An 18,975-nucleotide genomic window follows, 5' to 3' on the forward strand; every position below is an offset into this window, starting at 1 on the left:
ATTCACATCTGTGTGTGATGACGTTACGCGGGTGAGTCGACTTTCCTCTTAACATTTTCTAGTGTGAAAATCCAGTTGACCCAGCACCCTGAAATTACTAGTCCTTCTGGGTGCTCTTCAGCGCCACTTCTGACAGAAACTGTCTCTGCAAGTGTGGTCTCGTTTCTGAATTCCCTTTTGGTTCGCTGGTCTATTTGATTTACGTCCCACTTGGCTCTTCCTTTTCAGGATTGTCTCTGCTCTGCCATATTCTTTTTAACATTTAATTCAGATTTTGAGATAGGGTCCTCACTATGAACCCCGAGCTGGTCTGGAATTCAGACAGGATTGGCGTAGATCATATTGGCCTTGAACTCAGGGAGATCTGCCTGCTTCTGCGGTACCTCCACCGGCCTGCGCCAAAGAGCTCCGCTTCCGAGTGCAATCATCCCAGCATCCCAGACACGAAGGGCACCATGCACACGTGATGCTTGCAGGATGACCCTCGGTATGCCTAGGAGACTAGGGTAAGGTGGCTTCCGGCTCCTCTAGCCACCAGGCATCCCTGCCCCTACTCCACCCCACCCCACCCACCCTCCCAGCCTAGCCCTCCAGGAGGCGCACCCGTAGGGACAAGTCCGGAGCCGGGCGGAGCTGCACGTCCTCTTCCAGCAAGCTCTCCGTCTACGCCGCTGTCCCCGCCCTCTCCCCGCCCTGCCGGAAGGGTGACCCGGCCTCCTTCACCCGGCGGTGGCTGCGGCGGGATGGCGGCGGCAGCGGCGACACCGACACCAGCTCCGGGAGTCAGTGGCTCGGGCATGGACGCACGACTGGACCAGGAGACCGCGCAGTGGCTGCGCTGGGACCGGGTGAGGGCCGATCGCTGGCTCCAGGGTTCCCGGGCGCCGGGGCTTGTCCCGGGTACAGCGGGGCCCAGCTTCCTTCCTCTCCTGCCCCGCCGCCCCGAGTCTGCTCGGAAAAGCCTATTGGGGGACGGGGACAGCTCTGTGGCCCGCCGGGCTGCTAGACAGGGTAGAGGAGCGAGCCCGGTGGTCCCGGCAGGAAAGGGTTTCTGAGGTTCTGTGATGGGCTGTGCATCCTCATCCATTCAGAATCCGCTCTATCCCGCCTTTCCCGGGACCCGGACCCCTCCACAGTCTAGACCACCCTTCCTGACAGCATGTTTACTAACGGGTCCCTGGTGGGCCAGGCAGACCAGGAGTTTCCCAGAGGACACTGGCTTCACTGGGAAGGTGACAGAGTATGCTTTGGTCTCGGCTGCACCTTTCCCCTGTAAACTGGCTTATGGCTGAAACGGTCAGGTGGCCAGCCCCGGACATCATTTCCTCTGTTCTCTACAAGTTTTTTTTTCCGAACTGTGCTTTCCTGTTTCCCATAATATTCCTCTTGCCTGTGTTCAGTTGACCTTGTTTCTCTTGTTGGTATTCCTGTGTGAACTTACTGAGGTCTTCCCCGTCGACGACGTTCAATTTATTCCTCCCAAACACTCTCGGAACAGCCCAGTCTTTTGCTTCCTGGCTCTTAGTGGGATTGGAAGAAACACAACCAGCAACCCCTTGCAGGCTTGTTTTAATTTCTGTTGGTGTACAGGCCTGACTGCAGGAGGCGAGACCTTTGGTGGGCTAAGCCGTAGTTTTAAAAAAGCTCCGCTCTCAGATTCTCTATGGTTAAATATGGATCCTTCGTTTTAATTTTTCACTGGCTCCTGAAAATTATGTAGCTGGTGTGTGTGTTCCTGCTGCCGCCTGTGGTCTATAGTACTCGGCACATAGTAGGTCCATGAAGCATTTGTTGACTAGACAGAGGTTGCAAGGCTCGGCAGAAGCGGTTCCCCACTCACACCTATGCCAGCCTGTTTCCAGGATGCCAGTGCCAACTCCTTGAGGGAGGGCCCCCCTCTTGGAAAGTTAACTTCAGGATGCTTAAGGGAAGGAAACTGTTTCCATTTCTGATAACTTAGTAGCTTGCATTGTGTAGATTCTCTGAAAGCCAGAGTTAATGAGGTATTGTTCTGTGTACCGGGCTATTGGATCACTTGCCTAAGTATCTGGCCTAGACTAAAGCGGAGGAAAGAACTGCTTTGTTCACGCTTTGAGATGGTTTCATCCTTCCACGGTGGAGAGGTCATGATGCCTGGGAAGTAGAGAGAATACAGGAAGAGGCCACCACAAAACTTACTGCCTAGTGACAAGTCCCAGGAACCTCTACCCTCAACTAGCTCCCCGTTCTACCTTCTGTCACCTCCCCATAATGCCACCATATTATGAACCCGTCAAAGGAGTGACCCTTTGATTCTGTCAGAGCCCATGATCTAATTAATTATCCTTGGAAGCTACTTCACGGATACCCCAGAAGTGAGCAGCTTTGCCCACCTAGGTATTTATTTCTCAATCTCATCAAGTTGAGACTCAAGCTTAGTCATCTCATTCCATAAAAGAAAACCAGAAAATGTAATTACTACAGAATATGAAATCCATCTAGGGATGGTACCTCCGTGGGTAGAGGTGGAGGGAAATTGCCCTTTCCTCCCTTGGAGTTGTTTCAATGTTCTTTTTCCCAGTCAGAGGTGTGTGTGTGTGTGTGTGTGTGTGTGTGTGTGTGTGTGTGTGTGTGTGTGTGTGTGTGTTGTATGAATGTGTCTGTGTCTATGTGGTTGTGTGCAGGTGTATGTGTGCATGTCCATGCAGAGGCCAGAGGTTGGCATCAAGAATCTTCCCCAGTCACTCTCCACCTTGGCTTAACTGAACAGCCCACTCTATGTATCCATAGTCTGTGTACCTCCAGCATTAGTCATACAGGTGAACTCAGCTTGTTGGCGCATGCTGGATATGAACTTGGGTCTTAAAGCTTTCGTAACAAGCACTTTACTGATGGAACTGACTGTAGTCCCTCTCTGTTTCTTCAACTGGAGATAGGCGCCTCTCTGGGAAGGACCCATTCATTTTTCAGTGAAACTCCCACCAGCCGAAAGCGCGGAAGCTGCTAACCCACCCATGCTGGCAGGCACCCGTCACTGTTCCCCACCTCGGGCTTCCCTCTCTGTCAGTTTCCATGACTTCCGGGTCCGACCTCTGCTGCTCTCTTGACTTTTTATCTCTCTGCTTTGTTCTCTCAGGCTGCTGAGTCTTTTCTAGCTATCCAAGGTCAATATTAGGACTTGTGAGGTCTACCGTAGAACTCAGAGAAGCCCTGGATATTGGGTGTGGCCAGGAAGTCTGTGTTTTCTCATCCACTCAGCAGATGGCTGCTGAGCTCCTTGTGTATACCAGCTCTGAGCCTTTCCTTGGGGGCACCTGACAGTTTAATGGGTAAGAGTCTTCTGTGTGATTGGGATCTATTGTTTTTAATTAAAAGGTTGGTCCAGGTGCCTGTTGAATCTGGAACAATCTGGAACCATGGGCTCGATTCCAGGAAGCCAAGGTTTTATTGCGACCACATTTCAAAGTTTAATTATGGGGCCTTATCTTGCCTGGTGTTCATTTTAGTGGATGCTGAGTGGAAGCACAAGGGTAAAGTGCTTACTCAGTCCTTCTTCATTTCTTAATTCAGAAGTCCGTGTGGCGTTAGGTAATCACTCGATTTCTCCAATCTTAACAGCTCCTGCAATTATTACACAAAGAAAGCCACGCCGTGTGTGGTGACTTAATGACTCATGCTCGTGTCTATTTTCAATTAATGTAATAGAAAAGGCACTAGGCTGATGCTCATCAGTTTAAACAAGCCACTCAGTTTCTTTCTTTTTTTTTCTTTCTTTTTTATTTATTTATTTGTTTATCTTTTTATTTATTTATTTGTTTAACCATTATTTACTGGTTTTTCGAGACAGAGTTTCTCTGTGTAGCCCTGGCTGCCCTGGAATTCACTTTATAGACCAGGCTGGCCTCAAACTCACAGAGATCCACCTGCCTCTGCCCCAAGTGCTGCAATTATTCTATAGTATAAAACACTACTAAAGATATCAGCTATTTATTGGCCTGACTTCTAGTCATTGAAACTTGACCAGATACAAAGGAAACATTTTGTAAAAAAAAAAAAAAAAAACTGCAAAGCACCACAAAAGTAAGGTTTTGATTAAATTGACTGACCTACCACCCTGGGAAAGTTTGAGGACCTCAGACAAGGAGATGAATATCACAACTCAGTGTCAGGCAGAGAAAGACAAGCGAATTTAAAATGTCGGAAATTGTGCAAGAGAGGTTCTAGCTGGTTCCCCTTTACAGATGGGAAAAGAAAGTACTTAAGAAACTCTATAGCCTTCTCAAGCACAGGTTTGTAAGTGAAGAGTCTGGGCACTGCCGGGCGTGCTAGATGTCTGTTCTGAGACAGCACCTTGTTCATTTTCTCTAAAACTGCCTACTTCAGTCAGGAAGAAAATGATACATCATACTATCAAAAACACCAGAAAATGCAAAAGCCTGTATATAGTCAGGTTATGCCTAGAGGTTAAAATTGTGTGTGTGTGTGTGTGTGTGTGTGTGTGTGTGTGTGTTGAGGGTGAGGGTGAGGCTGCTTTGCAGATTTTCTGTCGTCCTCTCCTAACCAAGCTGTATCTAATACATCCACGTCTGTCTTTCAGAATCCCTTAACTTCGGAGTCAGTGAAGCAGCTCGTGGCTGAGGGTAATAAAGAAGAGCTGCAGAAATGCTTCGGGGCCCGGATGGAGTTTGGGACAGCTGGCCTGCGAGCGCCCATGGGAGCAGGGATTTCTCGAATGAATGATTTGACTATCATCCAGACCACGCAGGTACCATGATTTGGTCACTGCTGATTACTCCTGATGTATCTCCTGATGCATCTGATGGATTCAACTTGCTTTAATTATGGATGTGTTCTTGGGTCTGATGAAGTAGAGAAACCGCCCACTCTTCAATCTACAAAATGAGGCTTGTGCAGTCCTTATTTAAACATCCATTAGCTTTCTAGCCACCTTCCATCAAATGTGTTGAATGCCTACTGGTTGTCAGGCATGGTCAATTGATATGACTAAGACGGATTCCCTTGTGGAGATTTTTGTCTTATACAGAGCCGTTGACTAAAGAATGTGCCAGCCAGAAGCTGTATTGGATCGTATTAATGAGCTTTGACTCAAACAAAGTAACTTATTCCTGCTATGTTCCGTCTGTTAAAAGAGAAGGTCAGCATCACCTGGTGGGAGTATGTCTTGCCCTAGCCATCTTTGGATAATCCAGTTTGTCACACTGGTGGCTGGGAGGCCTGATTGTTAGTGTTTCTCTGGATTGCAAATTAACCTTGAGCCTTTTCGCCTGTGTTCAGCTCTATCTTATGTCCAGACATGAGGAAATGTGGCTCGGGAAGTTCTCAGAGCCCTTTGGCCCACCTTTCCCCTAGAATAATGGATCTCTTCTGAAGTGGGCCTCGGGAGTGTGAGTTAAGAGTCCTTTGAAACCATGATGAATAGATGTTTTAAACATCATCTGATTCTATCAACCACCCACTGAAGCGGTCCTTAGAAGCTCTCTATTCTGCAGTGACTAACTCATCCGTGCTGGAATGCTTTCCATGAGACATAAGGATGCTCAGGGCTGAGAAAGTTTCAGGAAAGCAACAGGTTTATCTCTGACATCTTAGGAGCCACCTCGGCATTGAAGGAGAGAGGACTTCTAGAATGGCCAGCTCTGGCTGCCACCCCAGCTGTGGGGGGTGGTCCCCGATAGAACATTGGCATGAAGCGTGCTTGGTCACATTCTCACCTTCACTGTGGCATGGACACTCCCCCTGCTGTTCTTTTGGGTACGAGGCTAAGCCTGGGGATACCTTAAAATTGCTCAGCACCCACACCCAGGAAAAGCCATAAGCTGATCTTTAGTATACAATGTACGCTAGACATTGTGTGTGTGTGTGTGTGTGTGTGTGTGTGTGCATGAAGACCAGAAGATAACTTTTGGGGGTCACTTCTCAGGCACTTTCCACCCTTTCTCTTAAGACAGGGTCTCTTACTGGCCTCGAACTCACCAAGTAGGCTAGGCTGGCTGGCCAGGGAGCCCCAGGGATCTAGGAGCTGCCTCTACCTCCCCAGTACTGGGATGGCAAGCCTGTCCCACCATACCTAACTTCTTTTTTGAAACGTGGCTTCTGGGGATTGAACTCAGATCCTCAGGCTTACGAGGCAAGCATGTAACCAACTAGCCCCACTTTGCACGCTTTCAGTTTACGTAAGTCTTATAAAAGCTCCACATGGTGCCTATTATTGCTGTTACTTTTTATAGACGTGGAAACTGAGGCATCAGAAGACTGAGGAACTTGTCTCTTTCTCGGGGGTGGCAGAGTGGAGGTCAAACCCATTTTCTGGCCCTAGAGCATACTTTACACCCTACACTGCCTCTCATCAGACCTGGGTATCAGCCACATTCTGCTGCCCTTTGGGTCTGAAATTGGGCCTGCCCCGGCTCTTCTCTGTGTTCCCATCTATACGATGGAACTTCTGAGTAAGGGGGTCTGAACCTGGAGATACTCGATTCTAGCTGTTCTGCACAGCATCTGACTTAGACAGTGAATAAGTAAATAAGCTGTTTTCATCTTCCTGTTCAGTCTGCACAATTACTGCCCCCCACACCCCATGAATGATGTGGTCCTGTGAAAGTGGGAAAGATATAATTTGGGGCTGATTTTAATATCGTATGTATGAAATATGTGCTTTCAACCCCTGGGCTGTTTTCAGGGATTTTGCCGGTACCTGGAAAAGCAGTTCAGTGACCTGAAGCAGAGGGGCGTGGTGATCAGCTTCGATGCCAGAGCTCACCCGGCCAGCGGAGGCAGCAGCAAAAGGTATTTAGGTTTTTGAGGGACTCTGGGGATGGAACCTGGAGACATCTTTCAGAAATAGATTTTTTTTTGTAATTTCTTTTATACTTTATTTTCAATCGCCATTTCAATAATTTGCCTTTTTAAAAAACATTTTTTAATTATGTGTGTGCAGGTGGATATGTGCATGTGTGTGCAGGTAGGTGCTCACAGAGGCCAGAGGCCTTGGATCCCCTGGAGCTGGAGTTACAGGCAGTTCCGAGCCTCTGTAAGAACAGTAGGGGTAGCCGGGTGTGGTGGCGCACGCCTTTAACCCCAGCATTCAGAGACAGAGGCCGGTGGATCTCTGAGTTTGAGGCCAGCCTGGTCTATGAAACTAGTAAACTAGTTTCTGTATAGCTAGGGCTGTTACACAGAAAAACCCTGACTGGAAACAGAAAGAAAGAGAGAGAGAGAGAGAGAGAGAGAGAGAGAGAGAGAGAGAGAGAGAGAGAGAAAGAGTACAGATTCTTAACCACTGAACCACCTCTCCAGCCCTTTGATTTTTCTTTTTTAAATAACTTGATTTTAAACCCATAATTGCAGAATTGCTTAGCTGTTAAAAATGATGATTTAGGCTGTGAGGTCAAGGCCAGCCTGGTGTGCATAGCACTTTCAAGGACAGGGATACATAGAGAAACCCTGTCTCAACAACAAACAAAAATGACGGAGTAAGATCTGCTAGTAGCTTTAAAATTTTTGATTTTATATCTAAGTTAGGAAAATTAAGTTATTTAGGTATTTAAAGTGTAGTATTTACCCCCAAGGAAAAAAACCTATCCAAACCAGCCTCTTCCCTGCCCCTTACAGGCTTCATGGCCTCTTCCTTTCTCGAACAGACACCCTTCCCAGGCTGAAGCTTGGTGACGGTCCCAGACCACAGGGACTCCTGTTTAGCTGTGGGCCGATGGCGGTGAAGATAATGATGGCCGTAGTGGTGGCAGTTTTTTGAATGCGGATTGGGTATTTACGATTTGAATCCCCCAAATGACGTAGAGAGCATTTAAAATTGACCCTCTGTATCCACCAAGATTGGTTCTAAGACAACCTCAACTCCCACACCCATAGGCGCACAAATCACCTGTCTAACCAGGCACATGGTTTGGGTAAAAGCTGTGTATCATTTCTCACGCACTCTTTCATCGTTTCAGTTTGGAAACTAGCTCTCACTAGCTCTCCCTGGTACTGAATTCATGATTCTCTTGTCTCAGTCTGATTACAGGCACACACCACCAGGCGTGGTTCCCATATCCTATAAAGCACCTCTGCATAGTGACATAGGATGCCACGGCAGCTGGACCGTTCTTTGTTGTGGGGCCCGCCCTATGCATTGTAAGGTGGTTAGGAGCTCCACTGGTCTCTACCCACTAGTTCCCATCAATTGCCAGGGGCACATCCCTCTCCCGAGCATGACAACTGACCGTGCCCGCCACATCAGAGACCCTGTGAGGGACAAAGGAGCCCAAGCAAGAACCACTGAGGTGGGCTGAGGCCGTGGTGAAAGACTTTCACGCACGCCTGCCTTACATGCTCGGTGGCCTTGGGCATGTGGCAAGGTGACCTGTGAGGCCTTTATCCTAAACAAAAGGTGGCGGGAGAGGACTTTAGAGCTGTCCTCCGCTTTGGTGTTCTGGACCAGTGTAAACAGCAGGAAAAAAAACATCCTCCTTCTTTTCCTACCATGCCCAATCTAAAGGCACGGTGGGAGGGGCCAGGGCTGCAGCTCTGTTAGAGTGCTTGCCCAGCGCGCATGCGCACATGAAGCCCTGGGTTCCACCCCAGCGTGCTTGTTCATTGCTCGCAGCCCTGACCCCAACTCTGTCCGGTTTCTGCATTTCTAGGTTTGCCCGGCTGGCTGCCACTGCATTTATCAGCCAGGGGGTTCCCGTGCATCTCTTCTCCGATATAACCCCAACCCCATTTGTGGTAAGTAACCATTTCCTTCCTTCCCAACTTCTTGTCACCGGACCTGGGGTGGGACCCTGCTGGGTTGTATGAGCCTTGGTACTGTTGGGCTTCTGCTGTTTTGGTGACAGACAATTCCTTGACGTATGCTGGGCTAACTCCTCCCTCTCTAAGGCAGTTTCACCCACATCCTAGCAATGTGCTTGTGACATGCAGCTTTCCATTCCAAATTGCTTTTCTCAAAGTCTAATAAGGGTTGGGGCTGTAGCTCAGTGGTCGCACAGGTGGAGCCCTGGGTTCAAGCTCCAGCACCAAAGGAAAAGTAAGGTGTCATTTTATTTTGTTTGACTTCTGTCTTAGTTAGGGTTTCTACTGCTGTGAAGAGACACCATGACCACAGCAACTCTTACAAAGGAAAACATTTAACTATGGTGGCTCACATACAGTGCAGAGGATTAGTTTATTATCGTCATAGCAAGAACCAAAGCAGCATGAAGGCCAACATGGTGCTGGAGAAGGGGCCGAAAGTCCTTGCATCTTGACTCACAGGCAACAGGAAGTGAACTGAGACACTGGATGTGGCTTGAGCATATAGGAAACTTCAAAGCCCACCTCCACAGTGGCACACTGCCTCCAGCAAGACCACACCTACTCCAACAAGGCCACACCTCCTAGTGGTGCCATTCCCTTTGGGGGCCATTTTCTTTCAAACCACCAAATTCTATGGATCTTTTGGCAAATTAGCAAAATGTTCATTTTTTTTTTTAATTGGTAGGTAGTTCTTTACTGCAGCTATCACAATTAGGAAATTTCTTGAGTCTAAATCTCTCAAACATTATACTACTGTGTCTTTGACAAGTTGATGTACCTACCAGCTTTAAATATGAATAAATGTAGCATGAATCTTAAAAGGTCTTATTAATAAAAACAAACCTGGAGCCAGGTATTGGGGTGAACATTGAAAGGCCAGAGAAACGGAATGAGCCACATCCAACCTCACCTCACCAATTCCTCGGCTGGTCTTGTTTCCTCAAACTGGAAGCCTCTGTGTCCTCATCTGGAATGAATCTCAGCTGAACTGCTACTAAAAGCCTAACGCAGAATGGAAGCTTGGCCAGTCTTTGTCTTCAAAGACTTTTCTGGCTCTATAAAAGAGAAGACAGAAGGAGGGGGTGCCTAGGAAATAGTGCACCTGTTTTGTGAGGATGAACATTCTGGAACTTTGGGCAGCCCGTGAGTTCCCACAATGATAAGATTATAATAATCTCTTCTTAGCCACAGGCCTGATAGTGAAAGCTACAGACAATATAAAAGTTTATACAGCTTGTGGCCTACAGTTTAATTTGTGGGTTAAGGCTATAAAGGACTAACAGCAGTAGCTGTTATATATAATAAATAATAAAACACAACAGTTGTAGTAGTATCCTGGCATGAAGTCATGTGAGTGTGGGCCCTGCTGAAAGAGTTAAGACAGAATATTCATCTTCCTGGACCACGAGGAACTGAAAGAGAGCAAAGCCACAGATGAGGGGGATGCTGTATGTTGCTTGGATGGGACACGGGATGCTGAGTGGTGTGTGTGTTATGATATTAGGGTGGTGAAGGGGGATGAGCAGGTCTAAACCATGCATATTAGGCATTTCTGTTTGATCTTTGTATACAAGGCATTTCCATTCTGGCTGATCTTTGTTAAGAACCGTCTCCTGCCCTGTCTAGCCTTACACAGTATCACATCTGAAACTCTGTGCCGGGATCATGATCACAGCCTCGCACAACCCGAAGCAGGACAATGGCTATAAGGTACGCCCCTGCCCTCTCCTCTTACACAGTGCTCTTACAAGGAGCCCCTCCCCGAAGCTGTTTGGGAGTGGGTACTCTGTACCCTGCACCTGCTAAATGCATTCCTGGCCTCTCTAGGTCTACTGGGACAATGGAGCCCAGATCATCTCGCCACACGATCGAGGCATTTCTCAAGCTATTGAAGAAAATCTAGAGCCCTGGCCTCAGGCTTGGGACGAGTCTTTGATTGACAGCAGTCCCCTGCTTCACGACCCCAGCACTTCCATCAGTAAGGACTACTTTGAAGACCTCAAAAGATACTGTTTCCACAGGTAACTGGATGGGGCTTCGCCTGGGCCAGTGTGACTCAGCTGGAGTCTATGTCTGCATTTGGTTATTCCCCTTTACTTGGTGCATACACTGTAGCTACTTGTATAAGGGCCCCAGCAGAGCTGGCCACCTTTTCTTAAAGGAACTGATAACAAATCCTTGTGACTTTGCCAGCTACATGGAGCTGGTCTTCACCCCTTAGAATTGCTGTTCTGGTATGTAAACAGCACAGGTGACCAGTCAGGGAAGCCACTTAAAGTGTTTTTTTTGTTATTGTTTTTTGTTTTTTGTTTTTTGTTTTTTTCCGAGACAGGGTTTCTCTATGTAGTTTTGGTGCCTGTCCTGGATCTCACTTTGTAGTCCAGGCTGGCCTCGAACGCCGCCGCCGCCGCCGCCGCCGCCGCCGCCGCCGCCACCACCACCCTGCTAAAATGGTTTTATTTACAAAAGCAGGTAGCCAGCCCGTGGGCCACGGTTTGAAGTGCTGTAAATATATGTGTGTGTGTGTGTGTGTGTGTGTGTGTGTGTGTGTAGTTAAACTTTCAGGGCTGGGGATGTGGTTCAGTGGGTAAGCACTTGCTGCACAGGTGTGAGGACTTAAGTTCCAATTCCCACTACCCAAGTGTGGTTACCCAATGCTGCTGTGCCCGTTTGTTCAGCCTGGGGCAATCGTGATACTCACAACCGGGCACTGAGCACGGTGGCTGTGCTATTGTTCTCCGGGAGGACTTAGGTCCCACTACCCCTCATTGTCCCTCAGCCAGACACTGAATGCCTAGGTTGTCTGGTGCTGCATTTGTTAGACAACCTGGGCCTGGCAGTTCCCGTGCGGAGCAGAGACTCCAATCCCACACTGGCTAAAAAGTCTCCCTGGACCACGGATCTGAGTTCCCAGGTCATTGAATTTTGTTTTTCTCTACAAAAGGAATCTAAAAATGTGGTTATCATTTTCCTCCCATTGGTGTGTGATGTAAACAAGATACATCTGTGGTCTTCCCCTCTGCCTCTGTCACTTAGTTTTAGAAACACAAAGGGTTAACTGGGATTTCTTTCATCACTGAAAGTAGTATGAAGTACCAACCGCTGCTCACGTATGCGCGTGCGCGCCTGTATGTATAAAATCTTGCACAGTATATAATATATATCACAGTATATGTAATAGATAATGTATATGCATTTACAAGGTTGAAGGTGATCGGCAAACTGCCCGCCAAGAATATTAGAGTAGTTGGCACCCACCGCTGCAGCCTGTGGTAATGATATAGGACCCCACGTATGACCCTGCGCTCAGCGTTATCAGAATTATCATTTCCCCCCCATTTGTGAGATGAGAGTGATAACTCATCTTCACTTATATCCCTTAATTATGAAAAGCTTTTTTTCATGTTTATTTGATGTGTCTTTGTCTTTTCTATGTATTTGCTTGTCTGCTGTCTTTAGAATACAATATATTTGTTTAGGAAAGCAGTCTTATTTATTTCAAGTACCTACATTGCTATTGTTACTTTCCAAAGTTTTTATTGAAACTCTAACAATTTTGTTAATATTTGGTTGTCCTTTAAGTTTTGGTTTCCGGGTTTTATTCATACTTTAAAAGACTCTATCCTAAGATCATAAGGGAGAAATTCTGCCTTTCGAGCTTTTGTGTTTGCATTTTGTGATGCTGAATTTTTCAGGTCACCTGTCCTTTTTGATTCTGTGTGGAGGACATAGCTTAGGTCGCTCTGAAAGGCTCACAGCTGCACCATCAACATAATTAAAGAGTCTTTCTTACAGTGCCCAGCCCTAGGTGTTTTCTAAGCCCTCCCCTCTGGAGAGCCTTGTTTCTAGCCTTTCTCATTTTCCAGTCTGTCTCATTCTAGGAGCGTGAACAAGGAGAGCGCTGTGAAGTTTGTGCACACCTCTGTCCATGGTGTGGGTCATGAGTTTGTGCAGCTGGCATTCAAGGCCTTCGACCTTGCTCCTCCAGAAGCTGTACCCCAACAGAAAGATCCAGATCCTGAGTTTCCAACTGTCAAATACCCGAATCCTGAGGAGGGTAAAGGTGTCTTGGTAACCCACTTTTGTTATCTACCTTTTGTACTCTCAACCAGTGGGTCACAACCCCTTTGGGGTCAACTGGCCCTTTCACAGGGGCCGCCTAAGACCATCAGAACACAGATATTTACATTTTGATTCATAAGAGTAGCAAAATCACAGGTATGAAGTAGCAACAAAATAATTTTATAGTTGGGGGTCACCACAGCATGAGGAACTGAATTCAAGGGTCACAACATCAGCAAAGTTGAGAACCACTGGTCTAACATTGTTACCAAGTACATTATGTTTTTGTGGGGTTTTGTTGTGCTGAAAAACATGAGTTATATCTCTGGAAATATGTATATTGGATGGTCATAAATTTCTTAAAGGAACTTTCAAACTTGACATCTTACAAGAGGCTATAAGAGCTAAAATCTAAATTATTCTTTAAATTAAATTAAAAAAAATATTTATATATTTTTATGTTATGTGAATTGGTGTTTTTTCTGCATGTATGTCTATGTGAGGGTGTTGGATCCCCATTGAGCTGGAGTTACGGACAGTTGTGAGCTGCTCTGTGGGTCCTGGGAATTGAACCTGGGTCCTCTGGAAGAGCAGCTGGTGCTCTTAATTGCAGAGCCATCTTTCCAGCTCAAATTAAATTAAATTTTAATTGACAGTTCCTTTATTGCCAAGGAGTAATAATAATAGGATGGTGAGGGGTTTTTTTTAATTTTATTATTTATTGTTAAAGAATATTATTGACATAATGGCTCACAAACCATTCTGAAAGGTTAGATAATAATAATACAGAGAGAGTTCATTTGGTCTAGTTTGTGTGGCCAGACACACACAGTGCCTAGAAATGCCAGTCCAGCCACAAGGCTGCCACAGTTGTATGCGGTCACAGGGCAGGGATGGGCTGTACATTGGAACGCTCATCATCTGACCTCTAATCTAGAAAGATAAAATAAAATCTGACTGAGCAAAACCAGCTCCAGGGGGAAAAATCAGAAAACAAAACAACACCAACAAAACCCTGCAGCTAGCTGGGCGGTGGTGGCGCACGCCTTTGATCGCACCACTCGGGAGGCAGAGGCAGGTGGATCTCTGTGAGTTCGAGGCCAGCCTGGGCTACAGAGCGAGATCCAGGAAAGACACAAAGCTACACAGAGAAACCCTGTCTCAGGAAAAAACAAAACAAAACAAAACAAAAAAAACCCTGCTGCCCCAATTTTGGGGAAAGCCCTTTTTAGCTCATAAGAACAGGCATGTTGTAAACACTAAGATGTGTTCCATGTTTTCCTTAAGTGATCTTTTATTTTCTGTACTTGTTTTCAGACTTTATCTTTCGAGTTGGCTGACAAAATCAAGGCCAAAATTATCTTAGCCAATGACCCGGATGCTGACAGACTCGCTGTGGCAGAAAAGCAAGACAGGTGAAATTAACTTTGTGTGTGTCATGAAAAATAGAACGCCGTCTTTAGCAATAATATGTTTCTGGGGAGGGTGAGTCCACGTGGGAGTTTTGCAGGTAATTACATTTGTTTTTACAACAAAACCCCTGGTGGTGGTGGGGGGGACAGTTTGCCGAGCCCAAGGGCAGGGGATCGTATCCTTGACTCGTGTAACATAGAACAAAGCACTCTGGTGTGCTGGGGATCGAAGTGACTCTACGTGACCCCCGCATTTTATAATTGAATTTAATATGGGAAGGTCTCCATGCCTGAGAAGGCAAAGCCCTTGTCACGAAGCTGGCTTTGCAGTCCATTTTCTGCCGGGGGACTTGGTAAAGCACTGGACCTTCAAGGCAGTCTTGAACTTAGGGGGAGCAGACAGGTGTTGACATAATGATTAGACAAGTCTCACCACGTGGTCTATGCAAAGCATATTAAAGAGTGTCTGGGGCCTTTCCAGACCACAGCTTGTCCAGGATGGAAATGCAAGCATCCTTGGCTGATACATAGAAGCGGCTCAGATGTTTGTGATGTGGCTGGTCCATTTCAGCTCAGTTATTTAAAGACTGGAACAGATTTATAGAAAGTGTGCCGAGCTTCATTTGCCTAGCTCTGGGGACTTCTGCGCCTTCCTGAAGGATGCTAAAATGAAGGGTTTGTTTCCTTCTAGTGGTGAGTGGAGAGTGTTCTCAGGCAATGAGCTGGGGGCCCTGCTGGGATGGTGGCTCTTCACTTCCTGGAAAGAAAAGAACCAAGATCGAAGTACCCTCAAAGACACATACATGCTGTCCAGCACCGTCTCCTCCAAAATCTTGCGGGCCATTGCCTTGAAGGAGGGCTTTCACTTCGAGGTAAGATGTTCGTGTGACTTTGAGTTCCCTGTTTCCTAAGACAATTTTTTCCCCTTTCTTTCGATTTTGTTTTTTGTTTTGTTTTGTTTTGTTTTTTTTGTTTTTTTTTTTTTACTATTTTGAGACAAGGTTTCATATAACCCAGACTGGCCTTAAACTTCATATACAGCCGAGGATGTCCTTGAACTTCTGGTCCTCCTGCCTCCACCTGACCAGAGCTAGGGTTACAGAGACGCACCACCACACCCAGTGTATGTGGTACTAGGGACTGAACCCAGGGCCAGACAAGCACTCTACCAATTGAGCTGCATCCCCAACACCAAAACAGTTCTTTTTTTCTTTTGGATTACCCCTTCAGGAGACATTAACTGGCTTCAAGTGGATGGGCAACAGAAGCAAACAGCTAGTAGACCAGGGGAAGACGGTCCTATTTGCATTCGAAGAAGCTATCGGTAAGAAGTGATAGTGAGATTCAGAGTATGTATGTTTATATAAGATATATAATAAACAAATGAGAGAAAGACTTGAATTTGAGCTCAGAAGAGCCCAGTAAAATGGGAGCACACAGTTTCGCTTGCTGCTCTTGTTTGGGTCAAGTGTCGAGAAACTACTCCCAAATTGGAATCTCATCTCTTTTTAACCAAAAAAAGAAGAGCATGCAAATAATTGGGCCAGCCACACATATCCGATGGTGGTGAGGGTCTGCACAGGGCTGGGCAGTGCAAGGGCCCCGCATTTGTGAAGCTGATTGTTAGGTCTCAAACCTGGCACACATGGGTAACCGGGGTGCCTGTTTAACACATCAAAGTGGACCTGACCACCAAGTTCTCCCAGCAACCCTCAGTCCCTACATGTTACGGGGTACATGCTCTGTCCCCTACCATAAACCTCTGCAGTCTAGGGGCTGGGCTGCCCTCCCCCCAGCTGCCCTTTCCTATATAATCCAGCCATTTTGGTTACTCACCTTTTTTGTCTATCCTCTCCTCTCCTGGCTCCACCCAGCCCCTAAGCCCCATCTCCTTACATGGCCTGGCTCAGGGCCGTGTTCACTCTGGACTCTCCCAAATGTCCCTGCCTCTGGCTACGCTCTCCCTCATGTCTACAATAAACTTTCTCCTCCACCATACCCAGGAGCGGTCATGTCCTTCCTTTCTGATTTCTTTCTTTTTTCCATTCACTGGTAAAGTCCACCCTCTTCCAGAAGTCTAATGAGGATGTGTGCTGAGTCTTCCCAGGGAGCAGAAGGCTGCTAAGTGGTCTCCTGTCCTCACAGTCATGGTCATAGGAGACGACACTGAAAGTTTGGCCGGAATTACTGAAAGGCCCTGATCCTCAACTGTCAATCCCGCCTGTCTAAGTGGAAAGGGAAGCTAGGCGTGGACATCGGCCGTTCTGTTGCTGGTGCACTAACTGTTGGCTTAGCAGTTAACTCAGTAGACTCCCTGACTTTATGTCCGTGTGTTCGTTAAAGCAGACCTTTCTTCAAACCCAGGACCTCCTGTGTGTAGACCAGATACCATAAGCACTGTGGTATGAACTCACGTTCACATTTAAATTCTCAAACACAAAGATAAATGAAAAACACTCCCTTAACCAACTCATTGCAGAGGGCTAGCCCAGAGGGCTGCTGCCTTTCAGAAGTCACGTTTTCAGAGTTGTGTTTCTATGGCTTTTGTTAAGGAGACATGTTCACCAGGTACTAATTGTAGATGTTACTCAGTGACTCCGAAATATGTGATAGTGACCTTAGCCTCCAGCAGCTCCAATTAGTAACCACGCCAAAGAGGGTAGGGGCCGGCTGTCAAGATGTGTCATGTAAGCCGGGTGGTGGTGGCGCACGCCTTTAATCCCAGCACTCCGGAGGCAGAGCCAGGCAGATCTGTGTGAGTTCAAGGCCAGCCTGGGCTACAGAGCGAGTTCCAGGAAAGGCACAAAGCTACACAGAGAAACCCTGTCTCGAAATACCAAAAAAGAAAAAAAGATGTGTCATGTAACTACCGAGAACCACCAGACTTCAGAGAAAAGTGGAAGACAGGTCTTGACCGAAATAAGTAGAACTAATTGCATCTGACCTGGAGCTATGATGGTGAGTCTGGTCAGTGAACACCCTTGCCAGCAGGGGAAATCTCCACACAGGCCATTCAACACAGGCTGCCCAAGGATGCTATATTCAAGACACTGGGCTAAATGGTTTTGTCTTGAAGACAAGATCTTACATGACTCAGACCAGCCTCCAACTCTATAGCCAGGGATAATGTTGATCACCTGATCCCCTGTCTCCATCTCCCATGAGCTAGCACACATCACCACTCCCGGCTCAGTGTAAGCTGATCACACTCTGGTCCACTGGGGGCTCAAACCCAGGACCTTCTATGTGTAGAGCAGATACGATAAGCATCGCGGTATGGAACCGCATTCACATCTAAATTCTCAAACACAAAGATAAATGGAAAAACACGTGTGTGCTCCAGACCAGACCCTAACATGTCATGGCCAACAAGCCTGCTCTCCGGCAGCTTGTTCTAGTGTGGTGCCAGAATCCACTGCTAAGGCTGCGTCTGCTGCTCTGTCTGCAGGGTACATGTGCTGCCCCTTTGTCCTGGACAAGGATGGAGTCAGTGCGGCTGTCATCAGTGCAGAGCTGGCGAGCTTTCTAGCGACCAAGAATTTGTCTTTGTCCCAGCAGCTGAAGGCCATCTATGTGGAGTAAGTGTCTACAGCAGTGATTTCCAACCTTCCTCACGCTGCGACCCTTTAATGCACTTCCTTATGTTGTGGCCCTTTAATGCACTTCTTCATGTTGTGGTGACCCCCAACCACAAAATTAGTTCATTGCTGCTTCTTAACTGTAATTTTGCTGCTGTTATGAATCAAAATGTAAATATCTGAAATGCAGGATATCTGATAGGTGACCCCCAAAGGGGTCATGACCCACGGGTGAGAACCACTGGTCTAGGACATTTGAAGGAATGTTGGCCATATTTCAAGGGCTCTTATTTTGGTGACGGTGTTCTGTTTCTTAGGAAAACCAAGATCACCTTTTCCATTTGATGTGTCCCCACAATTAGTAATGGCCATTTGCGGTTCCGTGGATTCTAACGCATGAGAACGTTGCACAAACGGCTTGATTGAAGAGGGTGACTTTAAGTAGTCAGTGTCATAAAAAGATTAAACACCTCGATATGGGGATCAGTCTTTGTACCACGCACTGAACTGTGCGGGTGTGGTGTGGAAGGTGAACAGGCGGCAGGAATGGTAACCCTGCAGCACGGCGGTGTTCTGGAAAGCCGTAACTTACCGAAGCAGGCTGATCTAGGGTAGATGACTGATTCATATTCTCACTGTGTGTGCGTGTTGTTCAGGGAACAACCTCAACTTTCCTTCCTCGGGCAGTGGCCTGTTCTGCCTTAGCCTGGAGTTTGACAAGTAGACATGGCTGCCTGGCCATCAAGCCCCAAAGATCCGCCTGTCTCTGTCTCCTGAGTGCTGGGACCATGAGCGTGCACCTCCATGCTCATCTTTTTTTTTTTTTATTTGGGTTCTGGGGATTGATTAATCAGATCCTCAGGCTTGGAAGGCAAGGATTTCACTGATTGAGCTGTCTCTTCTACTCTGGACTTCTTTTTTATTTTCTTTTTAAATTTGTTCACTTTGATTTCATGTGTGTGGGTGTTTTGACTGATGTGTCCGTGGACCATGTGTGTGCCCGGTACCCAGAGAGGCCAGGAGAGGCCATCGAATCCCCCTGAAATTGGTGCTGCAGATGGGTGTGAACTGCCATGAGGGTGCCGAGAATTGAACCTGGGTCCTCTGGAAAGAGCAACTTATGTTCT

The 18,975-nt window shown here is 47.0% G+C and overlaps 1 protein-coding gene across 2 annotated transcripts in view; it reads left to right on the forward strand.

Moving 5' to 3' along the window:
- The first annotated feature begins 682 nt into the window (after window positions 1-682).
- The window catches only part of Pgm2 (phosphoglucomutase 2), a 30,580-nt gene continuing 12,287 nt past the window's right edge, over window positions 683-18,975 (forward strand). The window contains exons 1-12 of one of the 2 annotated variants that reach the window (XM_042286015.2): window positions 726-848; window positions 3,116-3,308; window positions 4,577-4,744; window positions 6,680-6,786; window positions 8,643-8,727; window positions 10,423-10,506; window positions 10,624-10,817; window positions 12,678-12,867; window positions 14,176-14,273; window positions 14,962-15,142; window positions 15,501-15,594; window positions 17,719-17,848. In XM_042286015.2, the coding sequence (XP_042141949.1) occupies window positions 4,658-4,744; window positions 6,680-6,786; window positions 8,643-8,727; window positions 10,423-10,506; window positions 10,624-10,817; window positions 12,678-12,867; window positions 14,176-14,273; window positions 14,962-15,142; window positions 15,501-15,594; window positions 17,719-17,848 (1,250 nt within the window). In that variant the 5' untranslated portion in view covers window positions 726-848; window positions 3,116-3,308; window positions 4,577-4,657. Of the gene's footprint in view, window positions 849-3,115; window positions 3,309-4,576; window positions 4,745-6,679; window positions 6,787-8,642; window positions 8,728-10,422; window positions 10,507-10,623; window positions 10,818-12,677; window positions 12,868-14,175; window positions 14,274-14,961; window positions 15,143-15,500; window positions 15,595-17,718; window positions 17,849-18,975 lie in introns of both variants that reach the window. The other variant, XM_006974593.4, reaches the window with a different exon arrangement.

This window comes from Peromyscus maniculatus, chromosome 10 (genome assembly GCF_049852395.1).
Source record: "Peromyscus maniculatus bairdii isolate BWxNUB_F1_BW_parent chromosome 10, HU_Pman_BW_mat_3.1, whole genome shotgun sequence".
Taxonomy (NCBI): domain Eukaryota; kingdom Metazoa; phylum Chordata; class Mammalia; order Rodentia; family Cricetidae; genus Peromyscus; species Peromyscus maniculatus.